At 42.2% G+C, this 17,914-nt stretch overlaps 1 protein-coding gene across 1 annotated transcript in view; it reads right to left on the bottom strand.

Annotated features, from left to right (window-relative positions):
- Positions 1-3,347: 3,347 nt before the first annotated feature.
- The window catches only part of CDAN1 (codanin 1), a 219,765-nt gene continuing 205,198 nt past the window's right edge, over positions 3,348-17,914 (bottom strand). Inside the window, exons 26-28 of the mRNA XM_069208913.1 lie at positions 10,531-10,721; positions 7,172-7,279; positions 3,348-5,398 (exon numbers count right to left, since the gene is read on the bottom strand). Of these exons, the coding sequence (XP_069065014.1) occupies positions 5,270-5,398; positions 7,172-7,279; positions 10,531-10,721 (428 nt within the window). The 3' untranslated portion in view covers positions 3,348-5,269. The remainder of the gene's footprint in view (positions 5,399-7,171; positions 7,280-10,530; positions 10,722-17,914) is intronic.

The following is a 17,914-nucleotide window of genomic DNA, read 5'->3' as shown; positions in this document are numbered from 1 at the left end:
TTCAGGGGACACCTCTATGGTGCGCTCTGAGTGCCTGTATTAATAAATTCATCACTGGAATCAGTGTGGGTTTACTAATGTGAGATGTTTGACACCAAACATCCCTGATTTCAGTGAAGCCATCATGTAGCAGGGGACCTCGTACTGACCAGTGTCCAGCACATGCATTTAAAATGGCTTCCCTGGTCATTTACTATGTCTAAGAAACGACAAAGACAGAGCAGGGGCATATCTTTTCTTTTGCAGATATAGCCACACCTGTAATATAATGCACACTGCCTTAGGGCTGGAAAGCCTGCAGTAGGGGTGACTTACATATATTGTGCCATGTTGTGTGGTCACGTTTAGCTGCATCAAGACATGCAGCCTGCAATGGCAGTCTGCATGAGCTAGGTGAGGGGTCCCTGAGGGTGGCACAATATGTGCTGCAGCCCTCGAGGACCCTCTTTGGTACCCATGCAATGGGAACCATCTACTAAGGACTTACAGGGGTGCCAAATGTATTGCTAATTGGGGGACCAATTGTGCAGTTTTGGGGAAGGAACACTGGCACTGGGCACCTGGTTAGCAGGAACACTGTGCACTTCAGTTAATGTTGTATCACATACCAGGCAAAAAGTAGTGGGAGGGGCATTGAAACAAAAACAGTTTCCTACAAGCTCCAGTTATTTCAGAAAACTATATATCCTGTACCAGTAGGCCTGCATGACCCTGTGTCTCTTTCATAGGATGCTCTAAGGCATTGAAGACAAGCAGGCCCACTGTTGAGTAGGGTTTTGTAGCTGAGAATGCACCTTGATCAGACCGCTTGTTAGTACCCTACCTTCCTGCAGCTCAGACCACTAACGAGCATGTTCTAAAGCATAGCTCAATTCTATAGACTTGTATTCCAGGGAGGGGCTCCGGAATAGTTGTCTTGTAATTGTGTATGAACTACCCTTAGACATGTCAATGACACCCCTGCCCTGAATCCTTTCAGCATGTTCACATCACTCAAAATTACACCGTCTATGTGGGTAGAATGGAGGAGTTTTAATGGGCTTTCCCTGCTTACTTGTCCCGGATTACCACCTGTGTTCCTGCAGCCAATCTGTGCACTCCTCCTTCTCAATCAAGCAGGTTAGAAAACTGAAATGATTTGTGACCAGGAGGAATTTCTGCCATTGTCTAAATATTTCACACATAAGTTCCAGCAGGGAAACTTTTATAAAAAATTAAACTAATTTTTTTTTGGTCAGGCGGCATGAATTAAAGTTCAAGTACCATCCACAACATTTCTCAACCCAGTCACTTTTTCTCCACATTTATTTCATACATTACAATTATTTTCTCTGTACCTGTCCAATTTTCTCTTACACCGAATATATGCCATTTTGTAATGTTTAATTTAGTTTTTTTCTGAGATCTACTGTGACTGTTATATTGCTCCTTTTAGGCGGACACCATTTTTTAAAAATTGTGTTTAATTCATGCCACAAATGAAGACAATCAATAGATATTCTGTTTATTTCTATGGATTTTGCAATACTTTACATTATTTTCTCTTTAACATATATTTCACATAGGTCCCTAGGCTACAGGAGTAGATTTAAAAAATAGCAGCTACAGTTTCATATTTAGCTATGGCATTAGCCAAGATCTTTTGATTTTACTAAAATTATATATAGGGGCTTCCAGCCAGCCCTCTTCATTTATTGTTTTTTTGTGCCATTGATATTTTTATTCTGCCCACTACAGCATATTGCTTTGGGCAATGGGTCCGCCCTCTTCAGCCACTGACCAGCTTCACTGTGAGGGACGCCATCCCACTATCTAACAAGGAGCAAATCCCCAAACAATGTAGTTGTCGTCAGTGCCAGTGACTACTATGGAAATGCCAATTTTGTTTTATATTGTCACGGGCCAGGTAGGTATCCCAACAATAAAGTTTTCTAAAGAAAACTATGACAAAAACAAAACAAGTATTGACAAATCCAAAAGGTTTCCAGCTAATACAGACCTAGGCGCTTTGCCAATGCTTGTTCATACATGGAAGGAAAGATAGGTTATTTGAAATACCAAAAGGAAGACTAAGGTTATGTCAATATGTTGTGAATGAAGTACAACGATGATGCTAAAGCGATTGAGTATTCATTATTTACACTTCACTAAATGGGTCTTCACTCATGTTTCCGTTGCTGAAGGAATACCCTTCTAACTGCAGACTAATGGTAGGTCTGCTGTGTATTCTTGTTTTGTCCTTCAGCCACAAATGTGTGTAATGTGATGCATTTCAACTCAATCAGAACCTCTCATTTCCCAGTGTCATATGTGGGTCAGGTGTTATCATACATCAATCATAGGTGGGGTTTTCAGTTACCTAAGCTCCCTCACAAGAGGCCAAGTGATGGTTCTGCTTGCTTTCACGACAGATGTTTTAATTCCTATTCAGAACTACTTACAAGAAATCCTGGATTGCATTACAAATACCTCCAATAACTGAAAAATTGTAAATGTAAGAAACCAATTCTGAAAAATAAAGAATCCAGCTTTAAAAAGATAATCAACAATTTTCTTGTCGAACAATTACTCAAGTTCTGCTTTAGAAACTGACATGACGAAGTTGAGTCAATACAGGAGTAGGTTGGGTTTACGCATCACCAGCTACTTACAATGTCAGCAGAAGTTCCTTACTCTTGACTCCTTCCATAAAGGAGATGTTCAGCCCTCATTACAGGGCTCCATTTGGTTACCCAGCAAAGGTGCACTGTGGGGACTCGTCTACTCCCGGCAACATTGCTCAGTCTCAGTCTGATCTCCACAATCAGTGGTGCAAGACAGGATAATATTCTTCTCCCTAGGAGGCCTGTTTTTAAAGAAATAGGAGTGTCCCACATAGGAAAACGTTTGCCAGAAATCATTCTAACCAAAAGTTACAAAAATAAAACATCTGTATATTTGCAGTTGTCCATAACCGAAACATGTATATAAACACGTGGCACCAGCTGTTGCTAGCTACTTGGGTCAAATTTCTGTAAATGATAATGCTAAGATTTCTTAGTAACCTGAGGAATCCTGCAGAATTGATGGGATTTATCAAACATTCCTTATAGGATTAGTGAAATTTAAACTTCTGATATCTGGCTCCTGAGGCCACCGGCTTTTCCTTCCCAATTTTAGATCCCACCTGTAGCACAGCAGCCACCACGCCCTGGTGCCACGGAAGCCTTCATTATAATTATCTCTCAGGCGATCCACAAACAAATTCATTCACATGCAGCTTTTAAGTATTTTACAAGAGCAGTTTTATAAATGTTTAAAAAGTACCAAGAAATGTTCTCCGCCATAAAGATCACAGGACAAAACACTCATTTAAAAAATATATCTTTATTAGGGAAATTGAGTAAGCTTTATTTCGTGAACATATCCCTAAAGTCAGTGATAGAAGGGTGAGAAAATTGAATACTTTATTTTCTATTGTCCATAAAAGCATGTTTTCATGATATGTTATTTAAAAGTTTCAAGTGCAGTAAAGATGTATTTTTTTTTACTTAACTAAACAGGCGAAAGTGACACCAAATCTATCTTCGCCTTGTAATTAAATCCCAGAAAAGTGCAACTAGACTACTTTGTATGAGGAATGTTCATCTGCATTTGGTCTCAATATGTGCATTCCTCGCACAGAAAGGAAAGGAGATTATTCTTCGAGATTTGACTTTGTGGGGTTGGACTATTGCTAAACTTACAGCGGCCAATAGCATTGTGGGAAAAGCAGTGGTGGGCAACAGAAGAAGATCTGTGCAACTATTCATTTCACTCTGCCTGCCTAGCAAGTGACAGAACTGAGAAAGCTGCTCAGTGAAAGCATAGACGTCTGTGTCCTACAAGCGACAAAGGTTTTGAAAACAACTGGGGTGGTCTGGAAAACAATGTGAAATGAAGGAGGGAGGAGCAGTGAGTAGGAATAAGCAGGGACCCCTTTAGTAAAGTGCATACGTACTTTGTACATTTATAGACAATACAGCCAACATTACTACATTCTTGTAAGAGGGTGAGGACAAAAAATTGGGTAGGCGTGAAAAAAAATGTGAACTATATAAAATCGAATGTCTCAGTTATAGAAAGTTACTGAATGTAATTTAAAACATCAATGGGGCATTGACATGTATAAAGCTGAGTGATGTCTATTTTGAATTGCTCTTTTACCACTTTCTATTGGAAAGCCCTCAAACTCTGAATGATAAGGTGTTTGCGACAGTGATGAGATTCCTTTGGTGTACTCCGACAGATTCATGGGGCTTCCACCTTTGCATTAGTGCACACCTAAAACACTTTACTGTTTCATCTAAAAATGCACTGTTTTTACAACAGACAATCCTCAATGTGCTAATATAAAACATGAAAAAGAAGTGTAGATTTCAGAAGATGTTCTTTAAAAGAACACGGACCTGCATTGGAAACCCAACAGTGAATTCTATCTATAAGATGAGAAATTTACTCTTAAAACTCCAACCATGGTGATACCGGCTTACAAATGTCTCCCTGCTTAAACACCAACTCATGCCAACATATATGGAATCAATGGAACACAGCAAACACTGCATGATGAACTTGGAGAGAAAGAGATGGCCCAAGTAATGAAGCAGTGGTACCAATCATGTTCGACAGCTGTGAAGTCAGGCTAGGGGCTCTCCAATGAAATCTGTAATCAGTGGTGCATAAAGCACTTAGAATTTCACTGCAGGTATCTTTCCATTCTAACGGGCCCTAAAACGTCTTTCGAAGCCGGTTACGGCTGTAAACTCTTCATCAGCAAAGATAAGGACCTTCTCCGTCTTCCTCTGCACCACAGAGACATCCTGCCCACGTTTCTGCAACAATGTTCTGCATCAGGGCCTTCAGTCCTGAAAACTGTTTTTTTTTTGCACAATGCTAGAAAATTTGTGTCCAACTCCAGGTTTGGTCACATTTCTCAGCGAACGCGCATGTTGTGGGTCTTGTAGTGCCCTGCGTGACTGACAGCACTTTTTACTCCAAAAGCTCATTCCACATTCCGCTCTGAGCTTTGGGTCCATGGGCTATCTTTGTGCTATCAGTGTTCCATCAGGCGAAACACATTCCGCTCTGAGCTTTGGGTCCATGGTCTATCTTTGAGCTGTCAGTGTCCCATCAGGCGAAACTCATTCCACATTCCGCTCTGAGCTTTGGGTCCATGGTCTATCTTTGAGCTGTCAGTGTCCCATCAGGCGAAACTCATTCCACATTCTGCTCTGAGCTTTGGGTCCATGGTCTATCTTTGAGCTGTCAGTGTCCCATCAGGCGCCTGCATCGATTCCCTTGCTCTGATCTTGTCAACAGACTCTGCTCCGTGCTCAGGCTTAAAGGCACTTGATAAAATTTGAAGTTCTTCTAAAATGCCCTGCAAGTATGAACGCAAATGTTAAGGGAATTAGGAATTCTTTGTTTCCCCAAAGCAAAAAGGATAAGTATTACAGGACTAAATCAGCATACATTTGAGAAATTATTACAAACACGGTCATTTAGTCCCACAGTAAAAAAAAAAATAACTTTCATTGGTAGCTATTTTTGAATGTATAAAGGTCATTCCTACAAATTCAGTTTCTTTAGCCCTGCTCTGATGTCTATACAAACTCAAAAGACACAGAGAAGGTCCAGTGGACTAACATGCTTGTCAAGCTCACTGGGGAGGGAAGCAGGCCTGTCCAGGCAGTATTACATGAGCAGGGTGGGTGGCACACCTTTAGAAAGCCATGTGGAACACCTTTGTTTCAACAACATGCCCTTTTCCAGATCCGACTGTCCGAAAGGTTCTCCTGACTATGAAACTTGTAGTTATCTGGATAAGCAAACCTTCTAGACAGACTTTTTGTATTCCCTGTGCTGTGTGTTCCATAGTGAAGTATAGCACTTGGTTGGACATGGTCTTTCTATTTACTTCTCTGCCAAGTAAAGTCCTTTTTTTCACAATGTAAAGTACTGACTGGACAATGATGATATTGAGTACTATTTTAAGTGTGTCGCTGCATCTGAGTGTCTAACACACACCAACTCCTGGAGAAAGCCATGCATGCTCAACCGTGCTGCCCTGCGAGAAGTAGCTGCCTAAAGGGAGTAATGTGACTGCCCAAATAACATGCACCAGAATTCTAGGTCTGGGACACCAGTGGTAACCATCACAAACTACTAATAATACAGCCCAGTAACCACTGGTTGTTCCAGGACCCAAAGAATAATTGTCACATACAGCCTGGGCAGACACACACCTTTATGCTTCTACATAGCTTTCCTATTTAAGCTGAACCAAAGATGCTACAATTCTCTCCCAAACCAGGATGATGCTCCATTAATCTGAAGAAAAGGGTCTGTAGCTAAATTTCCAATGTGAGGGGAGGGCAATTGCGGGCACTTATTGTCATTTTAACTCTTCGTTAGGGGTCCTTTCCTGTGTGAGCTAGAAGTTTTAATACCATTACTCAGCAGACAGGGCGGGGCTATCAGAATAAGGATTGTTTGGAACAGCTCTGGCCAATCTGTGCATCTTTGGCTATAAGGACAACAGAAGAAAAAGTATATAGCAAATTGCCAAGACAGCTGGTCAGATAGGCATCCCTAAGGAAGATCAGATCCCTTCAGACGACAACTGGGATGAAATGCCATTCTTTAGCAGCAAGATGGAAACTTTCTATTGTTGTCATGTTTCACTGGTCATCTCTCTCAAATCAGCATCTATGCAGCAATGCTTCAATTAACCTCTCCTGGCCAGGTTCCCTGACATAACTTCGGTTCATGCTTTTTACAGTTTATGCTCTTGTGTACCAAACTTCTGTTCGAAAAGTCCGTGTGCTCACGTATAATGAATTAGGACCACAAGGCCTGTGGGACATTAATTTTCTAACGTAGGTTAACAAAGAATTTCAATAACACAACCAATTGTACACTAACACTAAACACTCAACATCCACACCAAGCAAACCCCAGTGAGCCACACCCCATCAAACAATGGCTCTCCGAGCAAGGACACTGCGACGAAGAAAGCATTCCAGCGACATGACGGCTGAAAGCGCGATGCAAATACCAATAACATAATGTAAGGAAACTTTACTTTTAGCAGCAAGTAAAGAAGAGAAGCAATTGCAAGTAATACACCTGATATTAAAATCTATGTACTTACAGGTGGCCATGAGAATCCTTGGAGGTTGTGCAGATAGCTCTCTGCCTCGGAGTCTCCCACGAGCCCGTGGTCAAGAAGTCCGTGAAACAGAAATAGGAAGGCCTGCCACTGTGGAGCAAAGAATAGCCCGAGTATTTACCATTTCTGCAGCAACGTGGCAGCAATAGTTATTTCAGACATTTTTCCACATTGCACCAGTGGCTAAGAGAGGCATGCCTAACATTTTCAGCTTTATTCCAGAGCAGACAGTGTGTTCACATCATGAGTAAAGATGCATAATAATAAAAAAATAATTATTGTGCTGCATCCGCATGTCTGCCTTTGCTAAGTGCTTGTACATAACAGATGTTACTATTACCCACAAGGCAGTGGGTCAGCCTAGTGAGCTACTATGAGTGCTGGACTGGTCAGCCTGCACCCAAAGGAGCATGTTTGAATAGGTCTGGCAAAAAAAATTAACAATCCACCTTCATTTCAACATCAACACAATTATCTTCAGGTCTGTTCACCAAAATTAGGGCTGAATAGTTGTGAAGCACCTGGACACCCCAGAGAGTGTAGCGTGTGAGAAGATTACATAGGATTATTGTGTATCACGATCTAAGCCCAGTTGCACCAAAAAAGTACTATCAACCAGGACCCCCAACCAAAACTACCCTACAATGCATCTGAATCTTACCTTATTTCATACTCACAGGCAGTATATACAGCCCAGCTTATGAACAATCAAGGCTTTAATTGGGCCGGGTCCTGCCGGTGCTCAGCACTGGCAGTTCTGAAAAGCAGGCACTGAGACGGGCCCCTATCAGGCTCTCCATTATTACCCTCACCGTCAGGATGAAAAAAAAATCTTAACTTAGCAGTACCATCTTCACTGCCTTTTATGTAACTTCAAAGAGACTCGTTATAGTTGTTTCACAGTCTCACCGTTTCAGAACTAACGCATTTTCAGTATTATATACAACAAAGTCAGTGTTGTACATGTTTATCTTATGCAACTTACAACCATTGCCAAAGCCAATAGTCCAGGCTTGTTTTAGGTTTAATGACAGTTTTTGTATTATATGTCAGAATGCTCTGACAGAAAGCAGCAGCAAAATACCATTTGAACGGCACACTATGCTAAGCACAGACTTTTAGCTTAAGTTTTTTTGCAACAACCTTAAATATAAAGGCCAAACACCTTTGAGAGACCCCCTCCTAGTTTGTTCATCCCACTTAAAGCCCTGTGAATAATCATACCCAGTGTACTTAACCAAGATTATTAAACTTCCTGGGCCTATACAAGCAGAAGAGCCCTATTTCGGTGGGCATTTTGGGACCACACCTGTCAGCCCTGCTCATGCTGTAGATCTACTTTGAAAAGGAGCAAACTATCAGATACCCTAATAGAGATGATGCGGTCTAACGGCCTGAGCTGCGGACATCGGAGCTGGGGGAACCAGATTGGAGTCTCAGCGTCAGCTCACAAATCCTGTGATTCTGGGCAAATCACTTAATCTCCTGTGACTACAATTCAGCGCCTTGAGACGGTCACAGGTGATTTGCTGCGCTTTACAAATCCTGGATATTTCTTCTTATTGGATTTTTAATGACAGGAACCATGCTGACACTTGTAAAGGACAAGGCAGAAGGCAGGGACTTCTTAGCACCAGAGGCAACAAAAGCAAACTAAAGCTGAAACAGAAAGAAGGGGAGGCTGCATCTACCACTGATTCCGTAATAGAAGCCTTGGGGAAAATTGTGGTATCAATCAAAAGTAAATCTCATACATTCAATGAAAGATCGATAAAGTTGAAATATACAGCTGCTGCTGGCCTTAAAAAAAAGGGCAGGGAGAAAGATGCCAATTTGAACAACTGATGGAGAAAGCGGAAGCAGCGGACAAGCAAATAGTAGACTTTATTAAAGAAGAAGGTTTTGCTGCTCCAACGAAAGAGCTTGAGGACTAGCCACGACCGAAATAAATCAGAATTCAGTGGGTTCCAAGAGAAGGGAGAAGAACTTGTGGGCTTTGCTGAATAGTGGAAAAAGGAAGTAATGGGCCATAGCAAAGCAGAGACCTCCATGTTTATTGAATGATGATACAGGAGAAAAGTACAGCTCGATGAGCAAGCACAAATTGAGATGATGAAACTGCTTATGCCGCGACTTCCGAGGCCTTATTGAGAAGGCTGGCAATCAAATAGTGGTGCAATACAATACTGACATGGCATCTTGTTAGGGAAGGCAATGCGTTTTCTCCAGAACTGAGATGATGAAGAAACACTGACTGAACCAACTTCGCTCTTCTTTTTTCTTTAAAAGACTGATGTCAAGCAGTTGGGGTTTTCCTACTACATGTCTAAAGATTTAATTACCCACTGCGATTTAGTCACTATTGTATTTCACACAGTCCACCTTAAAGTGCTCAAATACTCTTGTGCCGGTTTCGTGATGTACAAAACTGCAAGGAAATAAGAAAAGAGTCTTGCAAATAAGAAAAAGGTCTATGAGAGCTAGGCATACAATATTTGATACAAGAAATGACAGAGTAAAAGTTTGAGAAACACAGAATCCACACAGAAAATTGTTTCACAAGGAAAATGTAATAGGCTTCCCTGACCTAGCACCTAGGACACAAAGGAAGAGACAAAACTGAAGTATAATAAAGAATCACTTCATGCAGGGGGTTTGGTGTGGAGTGAAAGGTGCACTTGTCTATCCAGTTACCCTAGGTGATTTTGGAGTGGGAGGCTGTAGCACTTTGGACAACAATAAAGAGCGGAGACCACGCTGACATCTGTAATGACTCAGAAAAAGGCAGGTGAGGTAGGAATGAAGCAAGTAGACTACCCTCAACACCCTGATTGGCCAGATCCTATACAAACATAATTGGTATATTTGAGGAGGTGGGGGATTTCATCTGATTCTAATGATGTACGGGTTTTACAGAGTATAGCTTTCTCGTACAGGTTTTTTAATGTTAATCCTGTCAAAAATGGAAAAACTGTAAATAAAAACAAACACCACAAGAAATACCATCCATTTTTTGTTTTAATGCAAAATAAACAAATATTTAAATTCTGAAATCAAATGTTTCACAAATCTTTACAAATTAGATTGGCTTTGTTGCTATTATTATTATTATTAGTGTGTGTGTGTGAGGTTCTACAAGGGGACTGGCATGCTAGTCATATGCATGTTTTCTAAAATCTAAACACACAATAGCACTAGGCAATTAGCATTGTTGATGATTTTCACCAAAATAGCAAAATAGTGACATCTGGGACTTTTCAAAAATTGTTTTTACTAGGATGAGAAAAAACATGCTGTGTGTTACAACAAGCTAACATGTGTCAATTGTTTCAATGACTCACCTGATGCAGCTCTACGTGCGCCATGTAGTCAACATTCTTTGGACTAAACATTAGCTGTATGGGGACTGGTACCCGGAAATCATTCTTCCACAATGAAAGCAACAACTCAAGCAAACCAGCGACCTCAACATCCTTTTCCGATTCTTCTGCCTGAACATGTGACACCACTCGGATTGGAATTCGATTTGAAACTTTTGGAGAGAAACAGGTTTTAAATTAGATGACACAAATACAATGATTTTATTAAAAGAGTTTTGGTAGCAATAACACTTCAAACATCGCTGTCACAAGGGAAATGATTAAGATGAAAAAAAGTGTTTCTGTAGGGGAGGCAACTCATAATACATACATTTTTAAGCATTAAAAGTTACTTATCCAGAGTAGTGGTCTTTCTGGCGGGACACTGTGTCTGCTTGCAGGTTCCTCACCTTTAAATATTCCACAGGCATCAGGCCGGTTCAGAACTGTCTCCATGGCCCTGTGGTGCTGGTAGAGGGTGCAGGCTCTATTATATCGGCCACGGGGTCTTGAGAACTTCATCGCAGACATATTATGCCAGGATCTGCACCTCAACATCAGTTCAACTCTGCTTTTGCCGCGACTTCCGAGGCCACATTGAGAAGACTGACAATCAAGTAGTGATGCAACACATATGAACTGGCATCTTGTTAGGGAAGGCAATGCATTTTCTCCAGAAATGGGAGGTGAGAGAGTGGGTGAGGAATACAGAGGTTGATCATTGACAAAGGTAAGTAACTTCATCTTTTGATGGATACTTCTACCAGAGGGTTTTTCACCTTTGAATGGACTCCAAAGCAATACTCCTCTTGGGTGTTGGAACTGGAGAGCTAAACCAGAAAGTCATGAAGGACAGACCAGTAAAATCTCTCCATCTCTCCTCACTTCCGATGCCAATCAACAGCGTCTGACAAAAGTATGGAGAGAGTATGACATAGCTTCCTTGCAGATATCAGCCACTGGAACCCCTAAGACGGGGCCCTGATCCCTTCAGCTGGGTCTTTCTTGCCTACAGCAGATCTAGATGCCTAAAATGATCCAGTGAGATTCAGTTTGCTTTTGTACTGCCTTTCCTTTTTTTAGCCACTGTAGCTGGCAAACAGCTGGCTATCTGAAATAAGCTAGTTTGTGCTTATGCAGAAGCTTACTGTTTGCTTTGGAACGAGCCTGTGAAGCCTCTCCTCCTCCTTGGTGGAGGGAAAAAGGTAGGTGTGGGTGATTAATTCTGCTCCGTTGGCAGAGTTGGGGGAATTTTGGCCACTCTGCATTACGCTTGTAATAAAGAGTTCCGGCCAAATTCCACCAACCGTCGCGTGGCAGAGTGGTTTTCATACTGGGCTCACCAGTAGTACGTTTGCAACCGTGAACAAGATCTGGCGTCCCCAAAGGTGAATTTCGGTCGCTACAAGGGCACCCAACAAGATTTCTGCAACGCGATCTTTCGTAGTCAGAAAGCAGCTGGATCACCAGATCATCCAAATGCCTGCCCACATAGGGTTGGAGCGTCCATTACAGCATGGTCATTGCTGGAGGGGAGCAGAAAGGTCTTCCTTGCAACATGTTCTCCTTCCTTTCCAACCAGCTGAACTTACATGCAGCAACTCTGGAGATCACAATGGATGAACTTATTGTTGGAACCACTGCCTGCAAAGGGAACAGTGAAGAGCAGTCATGTACCAGCGTGCGTGAGTGACCCCGATGATCCAACAAACCAAGCAAATGAAGGACCTTCAGGATTGGCACTCGAGCGCCCACCTGAAACAGTAATCCTATCCAGTATCTTTTGTTGAAAAAGGGAAACATCTGAGACAGATGATATCCAGTCATTTCTCCTGAGGAACAGGAGCAAAAATAAGAGATGATGGACGGAATGCTGAACAATGCAAACATTCACCCCAAATCACAAAGATCAGGGTTTAACCCAGTGTTTTTCGCCCACAACTCCACTCCAGTTTGGACCCAGCCATATGCAAATCAGTCTTGGCCCTGTTCCCTATGGGAACAGTCCAGCCCGAACTGCCAAGCCAGGTTCTCCCTGGACCGGAAACAAGCGCCTGGGACTGGTTTCAAGGTATCACCCTTTATCAGCCAGGTTAGCTTGAATCCGGTGGCACAGTGAGCATGCGACCCACGTCTGGGCATACCCTTCTCACTTAGGGCGACAAAACCAAACAAGCATTTGCAATGCAATGGGTCTCGCATTTGCTCGAGTGAGAGCTATTAGCTCTGTAAATTCCTAACTGGACTTTTCCTACCACATAATTTGAAAATGAAAAGTAAAGGACCATTCCCACCATGAGCATCAGTGCGAAAGGAAAGAGACACAAAAAAAAAGTTTGAAGGAGAGATAAAAAAATAAAAAAGTTAGCTCGCAGTCAAACGTATCAGGAAACATGCAACTATCCATGTAACAGTCGATGGCCAAGGCGGTAACAAAACTGTCCCAAGGAGAGACACATGTAAAGCATTTACCAATGATAACAAAGGATTTTTGAAAGGCAAGCCCATGAATGAGTGATAGTGATGGGCGTGGATCAAAGCCCACAGATTGATTACAACACGTCAAAGGGCTTGCACGCTCAACCTAGAAAGGACAATTTAGGGAACTATTTCTATTACAAAATGTACTGCATTGTGCCGCATAATTTGTATTTTCTAACTTCATAAGTTATTCAACACTGCTGCATAATTTGGTCGTCCTCTGCAGCACAATTTCAGTGGCACTGCCTGTGCACGAGTGTAGAAAACATTAACACAGAGGCTCATATTACATTTCTTCAAATGGCCTTGCCCTTTACGGAAGTGAAATCGAAGACAGAAGCCATTTGAAACATCTGCAGTGAGGGATTTGGGTTTGCCTTCGAGGCCCTATTCCTCTGCAAAACACAACTGCTGCAAGGGAATTCTTGCATTGAAACCACTGTTTTCGATTTATATCTTTGCTGCAAATGCATTCTTACCCCAGGCAAAAACATGCAAGACTTTGCCAGTTTAGCATCAATATATACACTGCAGCCAACAAATTAAATCACTTTAAGTCCACAGTATAAGTATTCTTAAAAGTATACACAAGGTCGAGAACTTACGCTCGATCTAAAAAGACCAGATGATGGATGGAAAGCTGATCAATGCAAACATTCACCCCCAGTCACAAAGATCTGGGTTTAATCCATCATTTTCAGCCCACTTTGCCACCCCAGTTTGGACCCAGCCATATGCAAATCAGTCTTGACCATGCTCCCCATGGGAACAGTCCAGCCCGAACTGCCAAGCCAGGTCCTCACTGGACCGGAAACAAGCATCCTGAACAGGAGGCAGTGAGAGGACTCAAGATGAGATTTGGGGCAACTGACAGAAAACCCCAAGTAAAAAACAGGGAGGCTGTTGACTACAAATGATGAAGCAAACTCTCAGGCAACATGGCTTTGCTCAGTCAGTCATCCAGGTACATGAATACCATGACCCTATTCGTACTAAGTATTAGTAATGGGCAGTATCCACCACAAACCACAAGTGTTTCCTGTGGGACTGTAGGATCAGAATGGGAACATACATGAAATCCAAAATCACAAGGGAGTGGAGACCCAAAAAAACTAAAACTTTTTTTATACAAGGGAGTCAATTAAAGTTTTTTTAACAGCCCCTCCACCATTGGAATACACCTGTGGCATGCATCATCGTCAGGTCAGCACTCAGACACCTAATGTGACTGAGTGGGCTCAACCTCCTGCTGCCAGGAGCACTTCTAAATGACATTGTCAGTGGGATGTGTGAAGTGTATGTTAAAATTACCTCCCATATCCCAATCTAATTATATTATGTTTCTGGGAATCAGGGTAAGGTTAAAATATAAAAAGATGTAGCTAGGGGTGGCAATGGTCCCTGACATCATCTTGATAATCATGGTCTACATGTTTAAGTCACCACGACCCGAACCAGGTCTCATGTGTTTAGGTATTCGGACACTATCCAATACGAGGTATAACATTGTTTAGTTCTTGTGAATTTTAAGTGAAAAATAGAGAGTGAGATAAATCGGTTAATTCATGCAAGTCGCTGACTTATACAATTCCTGTGTACATTGGCCCATTACTTGCAAGATGAAGGAAGTACCAACAGCTAGCACACTGAGTTTTGACGAATGATTTATTAAGTGAGTTCAGATACCTCCAGACGTGGCTCACTGGGGCCCCATAGGGCAACTTCGAGGTGAGCGGACCCTGTAGTCACACTCTGTGGATATAGAAATTAAGAGAAATCACTAATCAGAGTTTCCATTGTTCTAGACAAATTAGAAAAAATAGGGCCCTCACCCCTGCAAACGAATGCCACTTTGTCAAAGGTGCTGGCCCGGCTGATATTCCAATTTCAATTTCTACGCTCTACATCGGCGGGGCAATAAGCTGCACTGGTAGTGAATCAGAAGGCCATAGTGGTTGTATCCCATATATAGTGGCAGGAGGACGCTAAATTGCTAAATCTTTGACCACTGAGAAAGCGAAAAAAGAAATGGAAAAATGAAATAGCGAAAGGAACCAGAAAAGGAGATAAATAGGAACAGAAAATAAAGTGTAACACACGACATGGGTGCCAAATTGGCCAATCTATGCTGTTGTGGTTTTATAACCAAAATATTCCCATAATTCTATCTACTACTCTTGATGGTGCTGGGGACGAGGAGAAGAAAGCTGTTTGGCAAGGTCCTTGTCTTTCCCTCTGTACTGTTGTACAAAATGATTACCCTGCTGCTGCTGATCTGACTTGGAGGCCTGGGATTTCTTTAAGAAACCCCTGGAGAAGGAGCTTGGCTTCTAGATGGGGAGAAAGGTCCCAAGAGCAGACTGCAATCCTAATGAACGTGCTCACTATACCTTCTTTGAAGCACTCTAGCATCGCATTCACATTTTGCCTCAAGAGTCTCTTTCCATCAAAGAGCATGTCTAACACTACCATAGCTGCCATGTCCAAGAAAGCATGGGTATAGCTCACTAATAGGCAGGTACTATTAAAGGAGCAAAGGGCTAAGGTGCCAGCTGAAAATCCCTTTTTTCCGATAGCTTCCAGGAGTTTAGAATCCTATTCAGAGGATGTATTGGAAAAGCCACAGGAATGTATTTGGATATGGAGGGGCTCTGCACTACCAAGCTTTCTGATGAGGAATGAATGGTTATGAGGGCTGGACCCAATGGTGCTGGTCTGTACCTCCGAACAATAATCTTGTTAATCGTTGGGCAAAAGGATTGTTTTTCCCATGGCTCCTTTAAGGAGTCCTCAAGAACCCTGTTGAATGGAAACGAATATGGTACTTATCCGGTAAGCACCTATACATAGCGTGTAGTGCCGTAGATTCATATGCTTAGCAAACATCTGCCATCTAGGGCCATATGTACGAACACATTTTCCCATAGACACAGAATGGGAAAAACCCTTTGCTACATCTGGCCCCTAGTGTTGATCTCAGACATTTGCCACATGTTTTTCTATGAAGAAGTCTTTTGAGTCACGAGGCACTGTGACTCCTCCAATAGTCTGTATTCCGCAATGTCATTGGCTTCTTTGTTAGATTGTTTTTGGCTCATCGGGTGAGCTTAGGGTAGGAGTAAAATAGTGACATAAAAAATTAGCATGCAAGTAAAGATACAGTAAGGTAAAATATTTTTAGTAAAGAAGTAAATATATCAGCCAGTAACGTCCGGGGAAGAGGGTGGCTGCATATGAATCTACAGTATTACATGCTATGAACAGATGCTTATAGGGTAAGTAACATATTTGATTCATAGCATGTGTTGACCGTAGTGACATATCGTTAGAATAGAATGTAAAGCAGTGTTAACCAAAAGCAATGATTTGCTAGTGGTTGATGTAGATGTTTGAAAAAAAGTGTCTGTAATACAGCTTGCCTCATTCTGGCTTGTTGATTAGCTAAAACATCAACACGGCGGTGCTTTCTGAATGCTATCAAAAAAGCTACCTTCCATGTAAGGAACTGTAAATGACTGGAATGTAGAGGTTCAAAGGGTGGTCCCATGAGTCTAGTGAGAAGAATATTGAGTTTCCTGACTGGTGCTGGGGGTATGGGGGTTTGAAGGTGGAATGATTATCTTAAGTCATTCCTTAAACACCTTGCTTCCTAGAACTTTAAAGAGCAACATATGTTGTCTGTTTTGCATGTAAGCAGCCAGCGCAGCCAAGTGTTATCTAACAGAGGTGTATACAAGGCCTGCTAGATGCACATGCAAAAGATATCACATGAGGTTTTGCACTGTAGACGAGAGTGGCAGATTTGTTTAGCTACACAGTAATGTACAAACCTTCTCCATTTAGCCGTAAAACAGACTTGAATAGTTGGCATGTGTGCTTGTTTTAGAATGTCCATGCATTCCTGTGGGAAATTAAGATGTCCAAATTCGAAGACCTCAGGAGCCAAATCGGCAGATTGAGCTGAGTGGGATTTGGATGTAGTATCTTTCCCTATTCCTGAGTTACATGTTCCCAGAGAGGCAGTTTCTCATGTGGCACTAACGATAGTTATAACAGGGTAGTGAACCAAGATTGTTGTGCTCATGTTTGGGCTATTGGGATTAGTGTGAGGAATGTTTGTGTTAGCCTTTGAACCACGTAAGGAATTAGGTGGAAGAGTGGAAAAGCATAAGCAAATATCCCTGAGCAGTTGATCCATAAGGCATTGCCCTTGGATTGTGGGTGAGGAAATCTGGGGGCGAAGCTTTGGGATTTTGCATTCAGCTGGATTGCTAAGAGGTCTATCTCTGGGGTTAGGAGTGGAGAAGTGATGTGTCGATTTCTCACTCGTACTTGCTAATGCATTCTGCTGAGCATATCTGAGTAGTCGTCGTCCACCCCTGGTAGGTATTTTGCTAGGAGGTGGATTCAGTAATGTATGGCCCAGTGCCATATCTGCTCTGCTATGATTGAGAGCTCTATGGGGTGTGTGCCTTGTTGTTGGATATAATACATTGTGGTCATGTTGTCGGTACGGATAAGAACTACCTTGTTATGAAAATGTTGCCAAGAAGCTTTCAGAGCTAGTTAAATAGCAAGAAGCTCTAGATGATTAATGTGAAAGTGTTTCTGAGTTGGTGACCAGAGGCCACATTCTGTGAGGTCCTGTATATGTGACCCCCAAACCTGTAGTGATGCATCTGGCATAATGGTGATTAGCGGAATTAGGGCTTTGAAGGGCCGACCCTGCAACAAGTTCTTGCTTTTCCACAACATCAGAGAGTGATGGGTCACTGGCCCCACCAACACTAGATCCTGTAGATGGCCCTCTTCTTGAGACCATTGTGATTGAAGGGGGGCCCAAATGTAGGCATGAGTGGGGCACCATGGAGGTACATAACACCAT

This window comes from Pleurodeles waltl, chromosome 9, assembly GCF_031143425.1.
Source record: "Pleurodeles waltl isolate 20211129_DDA chromosome 9, aPleWal1.hap1.20221129, whole genome shotgun sequence".
Lineage (NCBI taxonomy): Eukaryota > Metazoa > Chordata > Amphibia > Caudata > Salamandridae > Pleurodeles > Pleurodeles waltl.
This window is presented reverse-complemented; position numbering and strand designations above follow the sequence as displayed.